We start from the raw sequence: 25068 nt of genomic DNA on the forward strand, positions 1-25068 counted from the left end.
GGACAGTGTTCAGGCCCTGAGCTCAAGCCCAAGATTGGCAGTAAATAAATAAATAAATAAATCAAATCCCAAGTCAGACGCGGTGGCTCACACCCGTACTCCCAGCTACTCAGGGGGCTGAGATCTGAGGTCCAAAGTTCAAAGACAGCCTGGGCACAAAAGTACCTGAGACTCTTATCTCCAATTAACCTCTAGAAAATGGGAATTGGGGCTTGGATCAAGGGTTGGGTGGTAGCCTTCAGCTGAAGAGTTCAGGGACAGAGCCCAGGCAGAGATCAAGCCCCATGACCCACCAATAAATAGATAGATAGATAGATAGATAGATAGATAGATAGATAGATAGATAGATAGATAGATAGATAGATAGGTAGGTAGGTAGGTAGGTAGGTAGATAGATAGATAGATAGATAGATAGATAGATAGATAGATAGATAGATAGATAGAATCCCAAGCATGATTGCATGTAAATTTTGATGTTATTAAAAGATTTACACCTTACAGCATAATCCAAAATGAAATTGATTGAATATATACAAATAGCTTATTTATAACTATATCATAAGGAACCTTGATATGCACACAAAAGAAAACATATAGGTTGTGGTATACATAATAAACAAATGTTCATAACAAATTTGCTATGAATAATATCACTGGAATAGCCAAAAGTAAGACTTTGCTAGACTAAAACCATCATTTACTTATATAAGTTACAAAAATATAAGTTGGTGAATTAATGACTACGTATATGAAAATGTATACATACACACATATACCATTCAGCAAAACAAAACAAAATACTGAAAGGAAAGCACAAGGACTAGCATAACTATGTTTCATCATTTCTGATGTAGAAAGAAAACCCCCTTAGAGCTTACCAAAAACTCAGAACTTTGAAGGACCATGTCCTCTTAAGGACATGAAAAAAAAAAATAGCAAGATGTTTATTCACAAGAGTACACTTAAGTCACATAAATTTTCCATAAGTGAAAATTCTGTTATACTTAAAGAAAACACACTAACTTATCAAAATTATTATGCTAGGAAATGAACACATTTATAAGAACAGCCTTATTAATGGCCGGGAGTTTGGCCTAGTGGTTAAAGTGCTTGCCTAGCATGCACGAAGACCCGGGTTCGATTCCTCGGTACCACATACATAGAAAAAAGCCGGAAGTGGTGCTGAGGCTCAAGTGGTAGAGCTCTAGCCTTGAGAAAGTCCAAGAACAGTGCTCAGGCCCTGAGCTCAAGCCCAGGACTGGCAAAAAAAAAAAAGAATAGCCTTATTAAGTATTAGAATGAAATATTCTAATAATAAGGTTCTTCTTATTTCAAATATCCAAACTAGAATATAAATGATGGAGCCAACTTCACAGATCCTCTACTATCTTTTATTTTTAGGTTTCAGGAGTTATTCTGAAAAGTCATTCAAGGATCATCCATAACCAAAATCAATAAACTGAAACTGCCAAGCACATTAAACTGCAATACAAAACCTGTGCAATGGTGCTTCAGTTTTTTTACAGTCCCAACATAGTAACAAAGGGTGAAGAACTATCAACTGTATGCATTATGAAAATATGGAAGGACAAATGGGTATAAAATATCTTCCTACAATAATTTTCCCTCCATTAGGACTATTTTGAAGATTAAACATTAACAAATGATTTGCACTCAAATGATAAGCACTCAATGACTGCTGGCCAAAATACAATGGAAAAAAACACTGTCAACTCTATTTCACAAAGTTGTCAAGCTAAAGCAAGGCAATATATTCCAAATTTACATAACTTTCAATGTGCAACACACACATTTGTAGAATGCTAGTTAGGTGTGCTTTTGCCAAAATGAAAATGACATTCTAAATCCTAAGCCCAAAATCAATTTATACATACAATGAAAGCAATTTTATTACTCACACATCAGTAGAGCAGGATCACCAGGACAATGATTATGGCCCAGAATATTTTAAAAACTGAATATAAGAAAAAAATCTAGAAATAGTTTGTCTCTGAAAAAGAAAGGCTATCTGGTGAATATAATGTAAATGTTCTATCAATTACAATAAAAGAAAAAGAAAAGCTACTGAAAAAAACTAATAAAAATAAAAAAGCAATAAAATAAAAATGTTACTGATAATTTTCAAAGCCTCTATATAAATATATATATACACAATTGTTGAAGAATGTGTACGAAACAAATCATTTTGCATTATATGCAAGCTCAAGAGAAACGGAAATATTAATCTGCTGTAAAAATTTACTAAATTCTATGAGCCAGGAATTTGCCCTAGTAGTAGAGTGCTTGCCTAGCATGCACGAAGACCCGGGTTCAATTCCTCAGTTACCACTCATATAGAAAAAGCCAGAAGTGGTGCTGTAGCTCAAATGGTAGAGCTCTAGCTTTGAGAAAGCCCAAGGACAGTGTTCAGGCCCTGAGTTCAAGCCCAGTGTCAGGCAAAAAATATTTATATATATTAAATTCTGGATGTAAAATTCATTAGTCTAATTTAAGACTGCACTATTAACTATTTTTAATAACGCACACATCTGAAACAAAACTCTATACAGGATTTTAATGCTATTTCTTAATATTCTTACTCCCCATTTTACAAAGTAAAAGTTATGACTCCTTTTCAGAGTTAAGAACCTGAGCGAAACAAAATCATAAAGCAGATCAGTGGAAGCTAACTCTACAAAAAGTTGTCCTTACAAGATTAACCTGGGGCTGCCCTCTGGGAACTTTGCCCTTGAGCTACTCCCTAAAAGTGTCTCACTGCCTAAACTATGAGGAAACCCTAACTGCTAAGAGGAGTAAAAGGTTGTATGAAGGAAGTGTGATATTTAGGTACATACTATGCAGAAAGTTCCTTTCGGAGCAGCCCAACAAAAGCTGAGCTTATTATCTAATGGACTTCTGGGCTCAAACACTGTTACATGTTCTTGTATTTTCCCTTCATGAGCAAAAGAACAAGGCTCACAGGAGGGAGAGAAAACAGGTATGCTTGTGTGTAAAATAGGCTCCTAGTAAACATGTATGGTATATATAATACATTCTATAAGTCCTTTTTAGCTAGTGGCTACAATTTTTAAAGCAGAAAACCAATTCAACAGGATACTATAAACGTAAGAATCTGACTGACAGATCATCATTCTAATGCCCTCAAAAAGAAAGTACTAGGGCCAGGAGCATGGCCTAGTGGTAGAGTGCTTGCCTAGCATGCACGAAGACCCGGATTCGATTCCTCCCTACCAGATACATAGAAAAAGCCAGAAGTGGTGCTGAGGCTCAAGTGGTAGAACTCTAGCCTTGAGAAAGCCCAAGGGCAGCTCTCAAGCCCTGAGAAAGAAAGAGAGTATTAGATAATGAACAGTATTGAAAAGCATTGCATCTGTAAATGGAGACAGAAAAGCAAACTGAGTGAAAGCTGTTGAATAACAGGATGTAAAGGGCTGGTGAACCCCAACTAGGAAAAGGAGTCAACTGACTAAAGTTCAATTTACGCATATGTAAAATAAATCAACAAAAACAAATGTTAGGAGGGTGAAAACAGTTGGTCTGTGGGTACTGGTGCAAGATAGGAGGGTGAGTAGAAAAGTTGAAGTGGGTGAATACAGTCTAGGTTCACATGTGAAAATGGACAAATGAAGTTTGTTGAGATTAACTTGAGAGGCTGAGTGGCAGAAGACCTAGGAGTCATCAAGGTACATAGCATGCATATATACACATGGCAAGGTGAAACCCTCTTGTACAACCAATTGATACATCTTAAAAACTGATAGGCAGCAACATAGAATTCCATTGTGTATGAATACCACATCTTGTTGATCCACTCATCAACTGAGGGGCATCAAGGTTGGTTCCATATCTTTGTCATGGTAAATAGTGCTGCAATGTACATCGTTGTGCTAGTGGATTTAGTATGTCCTTGTTTCTGGAAAATTGGGTAAATGCCAAGTAACATCACCCCATTTGTAAGGAAATAGAAAGACTTAGAAAAAATCATATTAAGGGAAGTAAGCCATACTCACAGGAACATAGGCTCAATGGTTTCCCTCATTTGTCATAATTAGTAGAAACCTTGGGCTCTCTTAGCAGAGATTTACAATGGAACAAAACCTAGATACATAAGGCCATATAGTATGACTCTAAATGAAAAGACCTCCAGGATATAGAAACAAAAGCCATATAATGAGTAATTGTTGTCCTTAATGTACTATGTTATCTTTCATCTCTTTTGCTGTCCCTTGGTTATCCCATATTGTTATAGTATTTCACCTTGTTATCTTGATATATTGTATATATGCGTATTTGGTTATTTGAAATAGGATAGGGAAGAGAGAAAATAAGATGAGGGGTGGAGGTAGGGGGAGGGAAATGGGGACCAAGACATGAGAAAGGGTATCAATGTTTGTGAAGTAATGCATCTTCTATCTGGTAAATATAATGTAACCCTTCTATTAAATACAATAAAAATATATGGAAAAAAATCACAGATTCCATTAATTCTGGTGCAAATGGGGTAGTGAATGCCAGTAATTCTAGCTATGCAAGAGGAATAAGTAGGAAGCTCACAGTCCAAGGAAAATCCTGACAGCCCAGCTGAATACAACTAAAGCAAAAGAAAAAAAAAGGGGGGAGGGGGGCACAGAAGATGTGGCTGGAGTCATAGAGCATCTGCCTAACAAGGGAGCAATCTTGAGTTCTAATCAGAGTACTGCCAAAAATAAATTGTTCAGAGCCTTTTAAGATGAGAAAATATCTTACTACTTCGCTCTACCGATGTTCTAAGATAAATCCAGTGGCTGCTGATGAGCTAAGGGGCAATATTTTATTGTTCTTGGTGGAACATTGAAACCCATCATGTAATTTCAGTTGCCAAGGGACTATTGGTTTCAAACCATGATCTCTGCCAACATGATCTCTGCTGAAGTTCTGGGCCTTGTCTTACACTAAGGGAAAATCTATCCACTGCACAGTCCACACATGATAAATTGCACCCCTCCTTTTCTCCGTGTGAAGCTGGGCTTAAATTCATTGCATTAATTTTATTGATTTACAGTCTGGGCAAGATAAAAGTCATGTCATTGCATGGCTAATCCTGGTAATACTCCATGTTCCTTGACAGGTTTGCTGATAGGTCTGAATTATTTTCTCCCCCTAGGCCACATCTTCAGCAGGCAACCTCAGCAGTTTCACAGGAGCACAGAACTGGAGGAAGCCTCCTGGCTGTCAACTGTCTTTCACCAGTAGGATTCTCACTCTCTTAGACTTCCACTCCAAGTACAATTAAACTCAGGGAAACTCAGATAAATAGCAACGAACCAATGAACTCGCGAGCCAATTGTCCATGTTTTTGTTTGTTTGTTTGTTTTGTTTTAAAATAATTTCCTTAAACCTCTAAAATATAGAAACAAGAGCCATATAATGTGTGATTGTTGTTCTTAATGTACAATGTTATTTATCATCTCCTTGGTTGTCTCTTAGTTATCTCATATTGTTACAGTATCTTACCTTGTTATCTGATATATTGTATATATGTTTATTTGGTTATTTGAAATAGGTTAGGGAAGGGGGGAAAACAAGATGAGGGAAGGGGAAGAGAGAGGGAAATGGGGACAAAAACATGAGAAAGAATAGTAATGTTTGTTAAGTAATGCACCTTCTATCTCTCTGGCAAATATAATGTAACCTTTCTATTAATTACAATAAAAATATATTAGAATAATAATTTCCTTTAAAAAAACTGATAGATAGCCAGTGCCGGGGACTCACACCTGTAATCCTAGCTACTCAGAAGGCTGAGATATAAGGAATGCGATTAGAAGAAAACCCACATAAGAAGCTCTGTGAAACTTACCTCCAGTTAACCACCAGAAAGTGGAGCTGTGTCTCAAAGTGGTAGAGCACTAGTACCTACAGCAAAAGATCTCAGGGACAGCTGCCAGGCCCTGAATTCAAGCCCAATGACTGACCAAGAATTTTACAAAGTCTATTATTTGCTTGGCATTATCCTTATGCAGATCAAAAGTTGATTTCTTTAACTGCAGTATAATAGCTTTGGATTTGAATGTTCAACTATATATTTCAGAGAATATTATGAATTAATTCATTCAGAAAAGGATTACAAGGCCCTCCTTCCTATGCATATAACAATATTTAATCTTGATTTTTAGGGGAAATTAATTGTAATTTTTTAAATTATATCTATACTCGTCTAATATAATTCACTCAATTGTGAACTTTTTTAATTTTTTTAAATTTTTTATTGTTGGGGTAATGTATAGAGGGATTACAGTTACATTTGCCAGATAGCAGGTGCATTACTTCTCACATATTCTTACTCCTTCTCATGGTTTTGTCCCCATTTCCCTCCTCCCACCCCCTCCTAATCATCTTGCTTTCCCCCCTTTCCTTTCATATTTCAAATAAAAATGTATACAATACACCAGGTAACAATGTCAGATACAGTAACTATGAGATTAACCAAAGGTCAAAAAAAGAAAAAAGGAATAATATACTACATTAAGAACAAGAATCACACAAGATGAAGCTCTTGTTTCCATATTCTGGAGATCCTTTCATTAATCTTGACTTTATTAAAGGTTCCTACCAACTATATAGAGGTTACTCCTACATGCCAAAGCATATAAATAAAAATAAAGAACAGTGGATTGTCATAAAAATCTCTTAAACAAGCAGAAGAGTTCTTTACAGCATTTTAAAAAGCAAAATTCAGAAATGAGTGCAAAGAATACTGCTGTGCCAATCACAGATAACATGCATTATATTTCTAATTAATGCTTACTAAAAGAAAAACAAAAAACAACCTGACCTGAAGCTGGTGGGTCATTTCTATAATCCTAACTAATCAAGAGACAAATACAACAGGTTCAAGACTCAAAGCCAGCCCAAGCAAAAAGTTTGAGAGATCTGCCCCACTTCATGTCAACCAGTTCTGGGCATGGAAATATGTATGTTTTTCCAGCTATGCTGGAGGCTGAGATTAGGCAGAAGCCTAGACAGGAAAAGAATTCAGGACAGGTCAGCCAAATAGCAGGACCCGTTCTCAAAAATAACCAGAGCAAAAAGGCCTGGAGACTAGACAGGTAGAGCATCTGTTTAGCAATTAATTACAATCTTGAGCTTACCAAAGTCCTGAGTATCAACAATAAATAAATAAATAAATAAATAATCAATAAAATAAATGATAGTTCCTAGATGGCCAAAAAAAAAAATTAGCCTGGAAATAAGCACATAGCTTGTCTCCAGAGCACTTGCCTAACATGCAGGAAGCCCTGGCTTTAATCCCCAGAAGCACCTGAACAAAAGTCTTAAGTCTTTTATTAAAAATGTTTATAAGTTAACAAACTTAACCTACATTGAGAGCAATCAGGATGATGTCATTTACATTGATTTTGTCAGGAGAACTTGTGCAAGCTTCAATGCCTTCCTCTGAAAGATACCTGTTAAAATAAAATGAAAAGCTTATTACCTAAAATTAAAATTATCCAATTTTTTTCTTGTCTATGTGTAATTTGTTTTCTTTTTTTGGATAGTACCAGCTAGTTGTTCTTCTTATTATTATTACTATGTAGTTGTAGAACGGAAGTGTCACTTAACATTGAAGTGTATGAATACAATGCATCTTGATCTGTCACCCCCTTCAATAATCTCTTTCCCTTCCACCAACTCCAGCTTAATTCTTTTTATTGTTATTATAAAGTGATGCAAAAGTACTTTGTTTTCTATTACAAAACATGTTTACTGCAAATACCAGGAAAAATATCTGCATATAGACTCCCAGTTTGCTTACTATTTCTCACACAATAGTGAGAATTGAAGAACAATTCTCTTTAATTTATATACTTAAAGTAATGCTGTCAATGAAATTACCCATAAATATTTCAGTTTTAATATACTCTACAAATTCAAGTAAAGTCTACCTGCAAAAAAAAAAAACTCAAAATTTTTATAACTACCACCAATGCTACCAGTGCCATTGTAGACATTCTTCCAGATGTGGGAGGGGCAGCCAGTTGAACAGCTACCTAATAAGTATTAGGTATTTTTGATTAGTATTTTTGATGGTCTGGTCAGTAATCCCACACATTTTAAGACAAACTGCACTAGGACTCAACAACCAAAAGAACATGGCTTTAAGAAACAACAAATAAAATAATTCTCAAAATTAACAAAGCAAGTGAAAAGAAGCATAAATACTTAGGATTTTACAAAAGAACAACAGAAGACTAAGGTTTAAGTCTATGAGCAAGACCACAGAGATAAAATTCAGGAAAGTATATAAATTAAAGCAATATGTCCTATTAAAAGTGTAAGACCATGGCAGTGCTAGACTATAATGATGAATTAAATGTAAGTAGTCAAATGTGCTCTGAAAGGTCTTTTATATATAGATGAGTCAATAAGAATGAAGGAGTGGTATAGAAATGATAGTACAGAATAAACATGCAATAAACATGCATGGTCAACTAAAAACATTCGTTTAACTAAAAGTATCTATGATGACTTCCTTATCATCCTCTTATTTCTCTCTGCTCATTAAGTATATGTAAAATCCTAATTCATTTTCAAAATTAAATTCTACAAATGTCAATTAAGCCCTATATCTGAAAATAATTATGTAAATCAGGAAACAAGATTAGTAAAATTATACATCTTCCATCAAAGACTCCTATATAGCGTAACATAATATATAAATGGCTTCCAAATAAGACCAAGATAACAATAAATGAAACATTGACAGAATACAAAAGAAAAACTGTACACAAAGAGAATATAATAAGCAAAAATATGAAACAAAGAAAATATGAAGTACCTTCTAGAGGTCATATCCTAGAGCATTCTAGCTAGAAACTGAGGAAGAAAGAAGAATAGGTTGAGGTAGAATCTCAATGTTGTTTGATTTCGATTTCTTTTATGGCTAGAGATGTTGACCATTTCTTCATGTGTCTACTGGCCATTCTTCTTTCTTCTTTGGAGAAGTGTCTCTTTAAGTTTTTAGCCCATTTATTAATGGAATCATTGCTTCTTTGAGGGTCTGTTTGGGGGCCTGAGTATATTTTAAAGATGAGACCCTTGAATAAACATGGAGCTTCCATACGACAGCAATCCCATTCCTAGACATTTACCCAAATGAACACAAACCAGCCAGCATTGACCAAATTCACTGAAGCACTATTTACCATAACTAAGAACTGAAACCAACTCAGATGCACCTCAGTGGATGAATAGATCAAGAAAGTGTGTATACACACAATGGAATTCTACACTGCCATCAGGAAGAATGACATTGCCCTACTCATAAGGAAATGAAAAGACTTGGAAACAATTATATTAAGTGAAGTAAGCCAAGCCCAAAGAAACATAAGCTGCATGGTTTCCCACACTTGTAACAACTACAATTTATCTATCCACCTACAAGCTAATGCAATGGGTAGATAGTAAAAGACAAATAATTATACTAGCACATGACTAAATAGCATTTGTACAGTAAGAACAAAGGAGGATGTTCTTAGGAGAGCATTACAATGCTCAACAGTTATGTGCACATATATATGTATATAATGATGTTTATCAAAATGTACTCCAAGAAATGGAAATAAGAACATTTTTATTGTACTGTTTGCAGTTATTTCTTTTTCCTTTCTTTTTTTCCTTTGGTTTATTCTCTTTTGTCACTGTTTTTTTTTTTTTAATTTCTGTACCCTTTGTCTTGTATATAAGTTTCTCTGATTTGGGGAAGAGAAGGGGAGTCATGGAAATGGTGGGACAAAGGTGACCCAATTCAACAACAATACTCACTGGACACTCTGTTTACAACCTCAGGAGGAGGGGGCCTAAGAGGGGAAAAGTAGGAGAAAAGGAAGAAGGGAAATGTAATCATTGCCTGACTTATGTAACTGTAACCTTTCTGTACATCACCTTTACAATTAAATTTAAAAACTAAAAAGAATAGGTTGAGCCTAATTGAACAACACTGCACAAAGGAATATAGGTAAAATGCTAAACAATCTTCCCAAATGGATAAGAATTCTATTAAACAGAATAAAATAGGTGCCTGAGCAATGACATAGTTATCTTAACTATCTCTAAATAAAACCAACATCAAAGAATTTCATGGCTTACTTTTCGTTTTGGGATTTTTTTTTTTTTTTCGTTTTGGTGTGGGGGAGAGGAGGGCAAGTCTTTGACCTGTATTTAGTCATTTCCTACCATAAAAAGATCAATATCCAAATACCAACATGGGAATTTAATGTATGAATTCCTGCTTAGCAATAAAGAAAATAAAGATAACACATGATACCAAGAATAGAATGTAACAGGCAATTGATAAAATTAATGTACTAAAAGATATTTTTGATCTCAATAAATATGTAAGCTGTGATGTGCAGTTTGCTAAAATATTTAAAAATTATTCTATTTAAATAGATCTTTCCATTGAGTCTACCTATCTTATTTCCATCCCAACTATTTGAATAGATTATAATACACCTCTGTCCAAATTTTAATTTTTCTAGTATTCTTACAGGTATTTATGGTACTAAGCCAAAAGTAATACAATAACTGACGTGATTCCCTCCTGCAAAACAGAAGAAAACATCTTATAATTTTCTATTTAAATTCACACATATAGAATAACAAAATTAAGAAACAATGCAAACAAGAATTTGTGTGTATAAACTATGCTTCATACAACCTTCAAGAGATAAAAGCAGTATGTATGTTCAAGCAGTACACACCGCTTACAGATACATTGGAAGAGTAGGAAAATCACAGAAAAGAAAACAATAGGCACAACAGAAGTAATGTGAATAAATTCACAGAAATCCATGCCCAGATCTCTACTAAGTCCACAAACAGGAAGATTAGAATTCTACTAAAGGTAAGTCAGAGTACTCTAACAAATGGTGATAGATGAAAGATGTTTTTAAATGTCTTTTATGAACCAAAAACCACTATATTCTTTTCTTCTTTGCATATAGTAGTAACAACTATCCCAAAAGAAAGCCACAGTCTCTATTCCAACAATTATAATAAAGATGCGAATCAGAGCTAGCTTAAATTTAATTAATGTGGTTTAAACATATAGATCAAAGTTTTATGTTATTTAAAATTCTGAGCATAAGTATTTAATGCTAATCTTAATCTAGCAAACTATATTCAATAAAATAGTTTATTCAATAATAAATCATTATGTAAAATATATTTTTCAGTGATTAGTTTTTCTAAATGTATAAAAGTATGTTTTTTGACAAAGCATTATCCTGTGATAAATCATTTTCTGCACATAATGTACATATATAACAGAAAATCTATTGTAATTTTCCTTTACTAGCTTTTCAGACATACTGTGAAAATAAAAACACTAAAATCAAAGAAATCATCGTTAAAAATCTTAACATTCTAAAGCAATGTTTCATAAAATTAAATAACACCAAAAGTCAAAGGATAAACATGTAAAAAGCTTCCTTTAAAAAACATTACTTAATTCCTAAACAACTTGTGGGGGCCAGGAGCATGGCCTAATGGTAAAGTGGTTGCCTAGCATACATGAAGCCCTAGGTTCAATTCCTCAGTCCCACATACACAGGAAAAAATAAAACGAGAAATGGTATGATGGTTCAAGTGGTAGCCCCCTAGCCTTGAGAAAGCCCAAGAGCAATGCCCAGGCCCTGAGTTCAAGCCCCAAGACTGGGAAAAAAATTCTAGAAATACCTTACCATAACAATTAATATCCATTCTAGTCAACTTTTAGTATTTTACTAGCCAGACCTTCTAAATTGTTTTAAGCATTCTAACATTAAAATTAGATTTAAAGTACAAGGGAAGATCTTTTGTAAAGCTATAACTAATTCAGCAATATTTTAAAATGCTCAAATTCTGAACATTTAAAGTTAGATTTTTTAAGCATTTTAAAGCATTTTTTAAGAGTTGCAGTTTATTAATTCTGAAGGCTGTACTACTTGAAAACACCACTAGATGACAACCTTGTTTCACAAGTAAAGTATCAAATTTGCTGAAAACCAAGACTCCAAAATGTATTAAGCTAGTTTTCAAAGTTTCTGACATTTGTTTTTGTTGTAAGGAAAGACAATAAAAAAAAATTTTTAACATTTAGAATTTCGGGATTGGTGATTGATATAAAAGCCAGTCTTAGTTTAAAAACAATTTCACTAGTAAGCAAAGATAATTCTACATAACAAAAAATAACAAGAGCAATTAGACTTTTTAAAAATTCTTTTCAAAACAATCCTTTGGAAATACAAAAAATATAAAAGATTAGAGACTCTTTTCCTAGAAAATGCTTATAAGAAATATTTTCAATATAATGTCATAGTTGCTTCTGACACCAAAATAGTATTATAATTTAAGATAATTTTTTAACGATTAGTAATGATAAATCACCAATCTCTACCAATATTTAATATAGTTAAACATTTTCTCATAGTCACACTAATCTATGTAAATATTATTACACCAAAATGTCTATTTGCTATTACTATAGTAGCTGTAGAAACAGTAATTTACAAATCATTTTTTTGAATTACAATAACTGATACATTAAAAAAACATTAGCCAAGATAGCCTATGTTACTTATTTTTGCAAACCAAGCTTTCATATATGTCGAAATATATAAAAATGAAGGCCTAGCTCTTTTCTTTTCATTGAGGCTACAATTATTTCATATTTCTATACTTAGAACAAGATCTAAGGTTTTTTTAACAAGTTAAGTGATAGTGAATAAAACATGATATTTCTGTCCTCAAGGCAACACAAAGGTGTTAGCTACAAAACCAGTTATTAGTTACAAATGCTCACTCTTAACTACTGAGTGCCAGGGCAAGAACCAAGGCAAAGCCTTCTAGGACTGACCCAAAGTTTACTTCCTGTTAAATTCTGTTAAGTTTACCTAAGAAATGCTATTTACAAATGTCACACATAGATTGGAATGCACTTTACATGTGGCTTAAAGAGAATTTAATCTGTACCTCTCAGTGAGACACAGATTTTTCTATCATATTTTAAATATTTAAATTTACTTAATTTTTCTGTGTTTTAGTCTCTTCTACAAAACAAAGGAACATGCTAGAAATACTACAGGCTACCCTAAAAGTGACTAAAACAGTATGAAAAACCTAGACATGGTATAAATCACACACTAAGTAAATATTAGTTCTCTCTCTTTTTAAACAGTATATTTATTCCAGAAAATACCAAATATTTTTTAAATCTTTAAACTTCACATATATGGTTTGATATAGTCTGACAAAAATGAAACCAAACAAAACTTGATCCTTATTAGTCAAGCTAAAATTTTTTTCCACAAATGTCCTTACCAAGCCACTTTCACAAGCAAGCTACTTTACAACTGCCCCAATCACCAACTACTTCAAATCATTTCATTTCATTTTTGTTTCCTTGTAGTTCTTTCTCATTCCCCTTACTGAAACACTTTCTTCACTCTGCCTCTAACAAATCCCTACGTGATCCTCAAGACTCAACTCAAACATCTCCTGCTGTCTTTCTTCAATCAAAGATCTTCAAATAAAGCTTCTTCTCAATCACTGGTTTATTACAATACATCTGATGTTTTATTTCTATGGACAACCCTAGTCCTCTCTGCATCAGTTACTCAAAAAAAGGTATCCTGAGCATGACTGTCTCACTAGAAGTATGCAGTAAATACTTGACATTTCAAAAATGAACTGATTGATACTTGGGAGTCTGTACTTTCTTTATCTTAAAATGAAGGGAACTGATACTTTCCTGTTATGGTTTCAATAGAAAGCACTTCAAAAAAGGCTCATGTATCAGAAGTTTGGTTTCCAATGTAGCAGTGCTCAGAAGTGGAGCTTTTGGAAAATGACTGGATCATGAGAGAACTGATGTGCTTAGTCCATTCCCGGGTTTAAAAGTTGACAGCATTAAGACATGATGGAAATTATCCAGAGTCCTAGCTGGAAGAAGGTCACACAGGCATGCTCTGCAAAAACACACCACTCCCCCAGCCTCCTTTTCTATGTCTCTCTGCTTGCTGGCTGCCATGAGGTAAGAAGCTTGATCCCAGCTCCAGCACAAGCTCAATCCACCATGATCTGCCTCACTAACACCATGAAAAAAAAGTGATTACAAGCCAAGAAAACAATTTTTTCCCTGCAGTTGTTTTTTGTATTTTCTCAGTGAGTTAAATATATAATGAACATGTGTTCAGTGCCTAGACCTCAGAACTTAATAATTTAAACATCAAGTAAGCAAATATTAGGTGTGGGATAAAAGACCCTAAGAACCTTCACTCTTCTTGCCTCTACATTTAAGTTTTCTATAGCAAAAAGAGAAGGGCAGGGGCTAGGAGTTTGGCCTAGTGGTAGAGTGCTTGCCTAGCATGCACGAAGACCCAAGTTCGATTCCTTGGTACCACATACATAGAAAAAAGCTGGAAGTGGTGCTGAGGCTCAAGTGGTAGAGTTCTAGCCTTGAGAAAATCCAAGGACAGTGCTCAGGTCCTGAGCCAAAGCCCAGGACTCCTCCCCCCCCAAAAAAAAGAAAGAAGGGCAGTTGCCAATTACTGCAATATTCATAACAATTACATGGGCATTTAAACACTATATTATTAATTAACAATAAAAAACAAAACCTAAAAAACTTATAGACTTCTATGTTCACCTAATAAAGATTACACAAGAAAAAGAATAGAGACAGGAAATGATCAAAAGAAAAATATTAAAGAATTTTCTAATGCTTTAAGAAAAAATACCAGTAATATCTAAAGATCCCAGAAAGTCCCCAACAAATGAACACAATAAGGGGAAGAAATACTCAGAAGTATAGCTGTGAATTTCAGTCGGTCAAAGAAAAAGAGAAATGATTCTAGAGGAAGTAAAAAAAACTACGAAGTGAAAAAGTATTAAGCTACCACCATCACAATTTTATAACTAATGCCCTTTACATGATGAAAGAAAGTGATTTCTTCTTATAATTCTATAACCATCAAAAATGTCATTCTGAGATGAGTTAGATAATTATAGTTTCCAATATGAAATAGCAAAGACATTTACTTTTTTATCCATTCATAGGAAATAAAATTACATAAGGATGTGATCTAACAAGGAAATTAAATAAACTAAGAAAGAATGGAAACAGTGATAAGTAAAACCCAGAAGTCTGCTAATTTGAAATTCAAAGAGATGAACCATCACCTCAGAATGGAAAAAGGGAGTACTTCCAAGAAAAAAGAAAAGAGAGAATTCCACACATTCTTATCACTGTCTCTCAATATTAGTATACTAGAATTTTGAATTGGACAACTATTTGTTGTCCATATATATGTTGCCATATATATGTAAGATGTTGATTTGGCTGCATCTGTGGGTTCTACACCCTATACACCAGTAACACTCAGTAAATTTATAACCAAAAATGTCTCCATGGTGATTTATACCAATTGAAAATGTGTGCCTTAAAAGAATTGGAAGATATCATACAATGAAACAAAAAAATTAGAGTCCAACACGGTGAGTCACGCTTGTAATCCTAGCTACACAGGAGGCTGAGATTTGAGAATCAAGGTTCAAAGACAGCCCAGGCACTTTAAAGACCCTGAGATTCATATCTCCAATTAACCACTAGAAAACTGGAAGTGGCCTATAGCTCAAAGTGTAGGGCTTTTTTTATTTGATTCCTGAGGAATCGAACCCAGGTCTTCATGCGTGCTAGGCAAGCACTCTACCATTAGGCCAAACTCCTAGTCCAACAAGCTCTTCTACAAAGAAAAATTTCAGTCATGATTTTAAAGCTTAATTTTGACTACAGCATCAACAAATAGAAAAGATAACTAAATATTTATAATTGTAAGAAAGAATGCATCTATTATTCAGCTTGGCTCTGTAAAATATGAATAATAGGTAATTCAAATTATAAGTTGCTGGGCCAGGAGTTTGTCCTAGTGGGAGACTGCTTGCCTATCATGCACAAAGACCCGGGTTCAATTCCTTGGTACCACATACATAGAAAAAGCTGGAAATGGTGCTGTGGCTCACATGGTAGAGCACTAGCCTTGAGAAAGTCCAAGGACAGTGCTCAGGCCCTGAGTTCAAGCCCCAGGACTGGCAAAAAAAAATCATAAATGTATAGGAAAGAAAGAGTAAAGAACAAAGTTAAATTAAAACTTACGTAATCAAAACAGCCTGACATTATTCTGAATAAACACCGGAAATATTTAAAAGTAGGAAGAGGGAGAAAAAATGAACAGGTCATAGGCCATGGTTTTTCATTATAAAACTCTCTAATAGTTCATTTTAAAATATGTTACTTTGATGGAAATTTTATGCAATTTTTAAAAATCAAGTATCTTTTACAAGAAGAAATCATGAGTTACATGAATTAAAAGAGGACAGTAAAAAAAAAAGAGGATAGTCACAGAACAGTATCAACTATAAAATCCTGAAATTTCACTATAATCTAAACTTATAAATGTTATCAAAAAGACCCTGGCTGACTCAAAATACATATAGGAAAAACAACCTATCAAAGTTCTCAACAGATAAAGTGAATTCTTTAATATCAAAATAATTTAGAAATATTAGAAATACTCTTAAGTTGAGCAGTGGTCTAATTAAATGTTCTCTTTTAGATAAAGTAAGTTTGGAAAGTGAGCTAAACTAGAAGTTAGAAATACAAGCATCAGCAGTCAAGCTATTGATGAAACTTAAGTGTAAATAATTAAAAACAGTACATAACCAAACTATGATAGCGATTTTCAAAATAAATATTAGATATTAGGATAAAAATGATGATAACTATGACAATTACTGTATATGTGTATGAGTGTGTGTGCATGTGTGTGTGTTGATCACAGTAATTGAACTCAGGGCCTCCCTTACTCACTCAGCTTGCTTGATATGGCCAGGCAGGCTGGTGGTTATTTAGGAGATGGAATCTATGTTCTTTTCTCTCTGGTCTGGCCTCAAACTGTGATCCTCTAAGCTCAGCCTCCTCCCAGGTAGCTAGTTATGAGCCACTGTCACCCAGCTATGATGACAATTATTATGAAAAATGTTTTCCCATTACTTAAAACATGATCTATTTAACTTGATGGGGGGCCTGAGAGGGGAATGACAGGAAAACAAAGGAAGGGGTGACACTAAGAAGCATATTCATAACCTGACATGGAAATTGTAGCCCCTTTGTACAACTAAATAATAACAGGAATTTAAAAAAACAGTTCTGTGCCTTTTAGGTACTAGACAGAATTTTAAACATTTTTAAAGTATTTTTAATTTAATACTTATAATAACTCTGTGAAGATATTATTTCACCTTCTTTTTCTTTTTTCTTTTGGTCAGTCGTGGGACTTGAACTCTGGGCCTGGGCATTGTCCCTGAGCTCTTCAGCTCAAGTCTACCACCCTACCCCTTGAGTCACAGCGACACTTCCAGTTTTCTGGCGATTACTGAAGATAAAAGTTTCACATAGTTTTTAGTACTTTTGTAGTGCTCTGAACTACAATCCTCAGATCTCAGCCTCCTGAGTAGCTAGAATTACAGGCATAAGCCACTACACCTATTTCACCTTCTTTTTCTATGTAAGAAAAGTCAGATCCGTTAAGCTGCCCAAAGTTATACATTTACTGTAAATGATGGAATAGTACCTAGGAAAGACAAACTAGGTAAAAGAATAATTAGAGGAAGAACTGAAAATAGTCACACTAGCCCAGTTGGGAAACAGTGCAGAATAACATGAACTGACCCCACTGGATAGGGAGAGGTGTATGATACTTCATGCTCCTCTCTTCATACTATAAAAGAATTCAGACAAAAGAAATCAATAAAGCAGTTAGTTGAAGGCAAAAAGAAACTGAACAGAGTACCAGATTAAAAAATAGTGCAAAACTAATGCAAAAATAATCCAAAAACTTTCAGACCTTCAAAATATAACCAAATTACCATTTCTTCAGGGGAAAAGGTAAAAAGATGACTGGGCCTGTATTTTCTTTAAAATACATAATTAATGCTTATTTTATATTACATGTAATAAAATCTTGCTTTTGTGTGTGCCAGAAGTGGGGCTTGAACTCAAGGCCTTCCAGTCTTGCTCAGCTTTTTTTGCTCAAGGTAATGATCTTTAAGCCACAGCTTCACTTCTGGCTTTTGGTTGGTTAACTGGAGATAAGAGGCTCTTATAGTTGACTGCCTGGACTGACTGTGAACCCTCATCCTCTGATCCATCCTGATCTTGGATAGTCAGGATTGTAGTCATTAGCTACTAGTGCCCAGCGAAGTCTAGATTTTAAAAGAAGAAGAAGAAGGAGGAGGAGGAGGAAGTGGAGGAGGTGGGGGGGGAGGCTAACAGAAATATACTCTTAGTCACCTGAATCAGGCTGTTTATTACTTAGAGAAGCTTATTATCTTCCGGCAACTTTTGTTTTGTTGCATTCATTCATCCATATTCTACCCATTTATAAAAAATATTAAGTAAAACATTATTTGAGAAATGGAAATGAGAGGCTGTTGGTTTAAGACCAATCAAGGCTGTAAAAGTACTCAAGACATTATCTCATTCAATGGCTGGACCCACCTGCTATCCCAACTAAGGGAAAGCACAAAAGGTGGGCCCAATGTCATTTGCCACCCATCAGCAGGGATATTGAGAAGCTTAGCAAGAGGATTATAGGCCAGGAAGGCCCAAGCATAAAGTGAGATCTTAGAAATATTCAAGGCAAAAAGGGAGTGACTTAAGGGATAGAGTACCTGCCTAGCAAGCAAGAAGCCCTGAATTCATGCTCTAGAATTGCAGAAAAGCAAAAATTAAAATATGCTGACACCTGTTCCTGAGGGATTGTGTTTCTCCAACTAAACAAGCAGTCATTAATTCTAACTACTTGAAATGATTGTTAGCTTATTTTTATGGTTAAAAAGTAAAAACATTTGCATTGGATTCCATACTTCAAAAATTAATAGCAACGCACAAAGTTTATGAAAAATATTCTGTTGCACCAAACAATTTAAAGTGAAACATTATTCATAACTACTAATCTACATTTTAAATAAGCCACTAAATTCACAATATTATCAATAGTTCTACTTAATGTCAATGTAGCACATTAAATCCATTTATACCTATAATGCAATTTATGTCACAGAAAAAACAAATACAAATAATTAGTACTCAGGGGAATTAGTCTGTCTTTTTTAAACATTTTAAATTTTAAGTCAAAGACTATAAAAGCAACATAACCGCTGGGTAAGGTGGCTCTCACCTGTAATCCTAGATATTCAGGAGGTTGAGATGTGAGGATCAAGGTTCAATGCCAGCCAGGGCACAAAAGGACCTGAGACTCTTATCTCCATTTAACCTCTAGAAAATGGGAAGTGGTAGTGAAGAGCTCAGGGACAACACCCAGGCCCAGGGGTAGGGTGAGAGCCTTGAGCTGAAGAGCTTAGGGACAGCACCCAGTTTTAGTTCAAGGCACGCGCGCCCACACACGCACACACGCGCGCGCACACACACACACACACAAACACACACACACACACAACTACATAACCAACATAGACTAAAACTACAAAATGGAAGCCAGAAGTTGGTGGTTCACACCTATAATCAGCTACTCAGGAAGCTGAGATCTGAGAATAGAAGTTTAAAGCCAGCCCAGACAGTAAAGTCTATGAGACTCTTATCTGTAAAGAAGATAACCCACCAAAAAGCCAGAGGTAGAGGTGTGGCTCAAGTGGTAGAACACTAATTTTGGGCAAAAGTGCTCAGAGGAAGGAGTCAGGTCCTAAATTCAAAATTGAGGACCAGTACATACATACATACATACACACACACACACACACACACACATACACACACACACATACAATTGCAAAATGGAATTCTAAAGCACAAAAATACTATACAAAAAAAAGAAAATGCAATTATTATTGATAACCAAGAAGCATAATGAGCTTCACTGTGCCAGTATAATGATATTTGTTTTCCTATCAGTAAAATAGAAGAATTAGACTACATAACCACATGCTTTCACAGTTAAAGTCCCATGTTACAATGACCAAAAGAACTTCCCATTGATATTCTGGAGTAAGGAAGCTTTTACAATTTCAAAATAAGAATGGAGTAACAGGTCTACTACTACCATTAATTCCTATCTTATGCAAAAGTTACAGATTTGAGGAAATGTTAAGGAAAATTTACAATATAAAGAAATTTATTGGTTACTAATTCCACTTCTATACTACAATAGACTAACTCAATTATATATAAACTATTACAGAGAAGCAAAATGGAGTTCCACAAAGGAGCCAGGGATGTTCACAGTAAACAACCAAACCAAACCAGATACAAATCACAGAATTATACATATATCAGAAAGCTAAAAAACACCAAGAAACATATATAGACTTCACTCAAAAGTGGAAAGTTCTTGAACTAAACTGAAAAGTGATGGTTCCTTGGCTGAAGAGAAGAGACTAACAACTACTCCATCCTTCTCAGAGAAGGAAGAATCCCTTTATGGTAGCCCAAAAAATACATAAAGAAAAATCTATCGGATTTAAGACAGTTTTCACAGCTACATGGTGTGAAAGATCAGAATCCCAAGGATTTACAGATCCATCTAATTCTGCAACTACCTGTCAATTCTCTCGTAAGTCATAAGGTGTTGGATATTACAAGTTAGCATGAGAGTGAAAGTGAGAGCTGGGAATGTGGCTTAATGGTAGTGCTTCCCTAGCATGCCTGAAGCCCTGGGTTCAATTCTTCATTACCACATAAACAGAAAAAGCCAGAAGTGGCGCTGTGGATCAAGTGGTAGAGTATTAGCCTTGAGGGACAGTGACCAGGCCCTGAGTTAAAGACCCAGGGCTGGCCAAAAACAGAGACAGAGAGGGAGGGAGGAAGGGAGGAAGGGAGGGAGGGAGGAAGAGACAGAGGGACAGAGGGACAGAGGGACAGAGAGACAGAGAAACAGAGAGAGAGAGCTGGGGAGAGCAAGGGAGAGAGATGAGAGGATTAGCCTTCGAGTACTTGCTTTCAGCTACACATAACTATAAAGGGACTCCTTGTCTCTGTTCTCCACACCTTCATTTCCAATACTTCAACATTCAACTACCAAGAATACAGATAGGAGAACTGAGCAAAACCATTCCAGGTACTCTAGGCTATCAGCAAGGGAAAGCTGAGTAAAGGCTCTCAACTGAGATTAGAGATACTACAGGCTTTAACTGGAAATAGGCAACTGAGCTATAAGAGATCTCTTAAAGCACAGAAAGCAGATCACGAACCATGAACCTAGTAATTGGATAGTAAAACTGATAGGAACAGGTCTCCCACTCCTTCACAGATGATAGCTGAACTGTGAAGCAAAAGCAATCTCTTGAATGTTATTGCTTATATTCCAGATATTAACTAAAGGAAAAGTTAACACAACCCTGAAAGCATCTGAAATCAGTAAACTAAACTCTTCCCCCCCTCACACACACTCTCACACACACACACCACCACTACATACCACACCACACCACACACCACAATAACCACTAATCTGATGACTCAGCCCTCGTCCTTAAAATTTAGAAGGAGGGCATGAAAATGAGCATTGAGTCTGTACTGCTCTCTTATACCAAATCCTAGATGGGAATAAAAAAATTACATAGCACACTATAAAAAAAAATTAAGAGGAGTACTGACTCCTGTCTTCTGATAGGCATCAACTGACAGGCACCTGAAAATGTCACTTGGATATAAAAATTTGTCCACTCCCAAATATTATTCAAAATAAAAGAAAATGCAGACCTGTTAAACAGGACTATTCACATTATATTCCAAACTGTAAACAACCTACCATGTCTGTCAACCAGATAATGACTTAAACTGTGGCACGTTCAAATATGAACTACAACAATCAAAATAGTAATAAAACTGAATAAAACATGAATGAGTCTGAAAAGCATTATAACATATAACTGTTTCCAGGATGCTTAGTTACAGTTCCTGTAAGACATGAAAGACAAAGGTGGAAAAGGTAACATAGGGCACCAATGAAAAAGAAAATCCAGACAAAATGATCTTGGATCATTTTGGATATAACCTGTGTATCCTGTTTGATATGGTGATTATAATAAATATATACAGCCAAATTTATATTAAATATTCAAGTGATATATATTTTAATGTATATTAATCATACCACAATTTAAATCAACAAATAAAATTGTTGGGTCTCTTTTCTGAAGATATTGTGCTAAAAGAATGTAGTGTTTGACCTCAAATAAATTCAACCCCTGTAAAGTTTGGTTCATCTGAGGAAACAGACATAAAAAACTACAACACAGAGTTAGCAATAGAATACTAAAGGAGCTTGAATAAAGGACACCAGAGAGAACTTATAATAGCTGATGGCTCTGTTTTAAAATGATAAGCAAGAATTAATTAAATGGTAAATCATATCCGAGGCTTCCAGAAGGAAGAACTCAGGTGACAAGAAGGAAAAACACAGAGTTATGAGAAGATTTTGCGTACAAATTATATACAAAATGTTTTACAGTTGACCCTTTGTATGCAGTAAAGCAACAACTTAAAACAGTACAGACATGGTTTAAAGTAAGGGAGAGAAGAACTTGTAGGTTGCATATAAATACTGTACAATTTCATTTAAGGGACTTGAGCATCCTCCAATTTTGTTAAACTGTGAAGAGACTTGGAACTAATCCTCCATGCATATAGAGAAAGGACCTTACAAGGCTGGATTCTGAAATACAGGCCCAGGTAAATTCAGGAATCAACAAACAAAAAATATTTTGTATCAGAAAAGCAGTAGAAACTGATCCAAAAACCATGGGATGATGGACCAAAAAAATCTGTTATTACTAATTCAGAAAGTAGGAAGGCAACAAAGGATGGAATAAGAATATTATATAAATGGCTGGGTGTGTTGCCCAGTGGTAGAGTGCTCATCTAACATACACAAAGCCCTGGATTCAATTCCCAGATATCACATACACAGAAAAAGCCTGAAGTGATGCTGTGGCTCAAGTGGTAGAGTGCTAGCCTTAAGAAAGCCCAATGAGGGGCCGGGAGTTTGGCCTAGTGGTTAAAGTGCTTGCCTAGCATGCAAGAAGACCCGGGTTTGATTCCTCGGTACCACATACATAGAAAAAAGCCAGAAGTGGTGCTGAGGCTCAAGTGGTAGAGCTCTAGCCTTGAGAAAGTCCAAGGACAGTGCTCAGGCCCTGAGCTCAAGCCCACGACTGGCAAAAAAAAAAAAAAAAGAAAGCCCAATGACAGTGCCCAGTCCTTGAGTTCAAGCCCCAGGACTGGCATGCATGCATGCAAGCATGCATGCATAAATAAATAAATAAATATTAAATCAATGTTTTAAAGGTAGACTCAATGATGAAAAGAAAACCATTGATCAAAATGTATTGTATTTCACAAATTGATATCGTGACCTAAAATAACTTTGTACAACTACTTAAAGAAAATAAATAAGTAAAGATTCACTCATGTGTTGGCTTGAAAACAGCAGCACCCAGTTTCCATGAGATTATTATCTCCAGTTAACCCCAGAAAGACAGAGTGCTAACCTTGAGCAAAAAAGCTCAGAGACACTAACAGGTGCAAGATTCTGAGTACAAACCCCAGTGCCATAAAAATAATAACTGTTTTTTTAAAGGAGGGAAGGGGGATAAAAATATTAATATAGAAGATTTGGTAAGTTATTCTATACATATATAATATCACAATAAAACCCTTGTGCTAATTAAAAAGAAAAAAGACTGTGGTTGTTTGGGTAAGTAGCATGTAGCAGCACTTGCTTATGTTTTCTAATCATGAACTAAAATGCCTGTGCCACTAGTCATAGCAAAAAACTGGCAAACTTTTCTCTAAAGGGTCAAAGTGAAAATTACAGTCTTTGCATGCCTTATGATTTCAGTCACAACTTATTAACTATACCCTGAAGCATAACAGTCATAGACAGTAAGTATAAACACTTCCAACTATTATATTACATTAAGACTTCCATTTATAAAAACAGGCAGCAGGGGCCGGGAGTTTGGCCTAGTGGTACAGTGCTTGCCTAGCATGCAGGTTCGATTCCTCGTTACCACATACATAGCAAAAAGCCGGAAGTGGTGCTGAGGCTCAAGTGGTAGAGTGCTAGCCTTGAGAAAGTCCAAGGACAGTGCTCAAGCCCTGAGCCCAACCCCAGGACTGGCAAAAAAAAAAAAAATAGGCAGCAGGCCACCTTTGGCCTATTGACCACATATTGCCAAGTCAAGTCTTTACTGAGGTCAATTCTTCCTCAAAAACAAAACTCAAAAGAACTAAATTAATGACAATAAATTCTTTAAAAAAATTATCAAAATGAATTAATTCTTTAAAAATATAATGCTCCGTTAACTTACATACTGTATAAGTGGTTCCATATATTTAATTTCTGAGGAGTGAATCCTATTACTTCTTAAAGAAATGCTTATTTACAAAAAAAAACTTTGTACGATTATAACATTGCAGTGACAATGTGAAACAGTTATCTGCTTTCAGTTACTGAGACTTATTTAATTCATGCCCATAGTAAACATGAATACTGACAATTTCAAAATAATTTAATTCTTAATAAAAACAAAAATTTATTACTTATAATGATCTAAACTCCAAAGAGCTACACAAGGAAGTTACAATTGAACGTGTTTATCTAGGTGTCCTGTGTTTCTAGATCAGTTACTCTTTCCATCAGTCCCCCTTTTTCCCATCTCTTCAAGCCCATTTTCTAGGTGGCATTCTCACAATACTGACTTTGAGTTCACTGATTCATTCACCTATATTTGTTATTTAGGCAAAAAAGAAAAACTACCAAAATCATTTTTAAAAACTAGGAAGAAAGGTACTACACGGGAACATGAGGTATGATAGAACAGCAAGTTGAATATTACAAAATCAATCACACACAGCCTATAACCATACACTATTTACATATACATTTGTTTAAAGCATTATCAGTTCAGTTTACACATAAAACTGTTGTGATAAAGTAAAAGATTTTA

At 35.1% G+C, this 25068-nt stretch overlaps 1 protein-coding gene across 6 annotated transcripts in view; it reads right to left on the reverse strand.

Annotated features, from left to right (window-relative positions):
• Tdrd3 (tudor domain containing 3) overlaps window positions 1-25068 on the reverse strand; it is a 103811-nt gene that overhangs the window by 66931 nt on the left and 11812 nt on the right. For all 6 annotated transcript variants that reach the window (XM_090342063.1, XM_090342059.1, XM_090342058.1 and 3 more), the window contains exon 2: window positions 7382-7466. In XM_090342063.1, the coding sequence (XP_090198189.1) occupies window positions 7382-7466 (85 nt within the window). The remainder of the gene's footprint in view (window positions 1-7381; window positions 7467-25068) is intronic.

The sequence above is a fragment of the Megascapheus bottae genome, chromosome 11 (assembly GCF_031878675.1).
Source record: "Megascapheus bottae isolate mThoBot1 chromosome 11, mThoBot2.hap1, whole genome shotgun sequence".
NCBI classification, from domain to species: domain Eukaryota; kingdom Metazoa; phylum Chordata; class Mammalia; order Rodentia; family Geomyidae; genus Megascapheus; species Megascapheus bottae.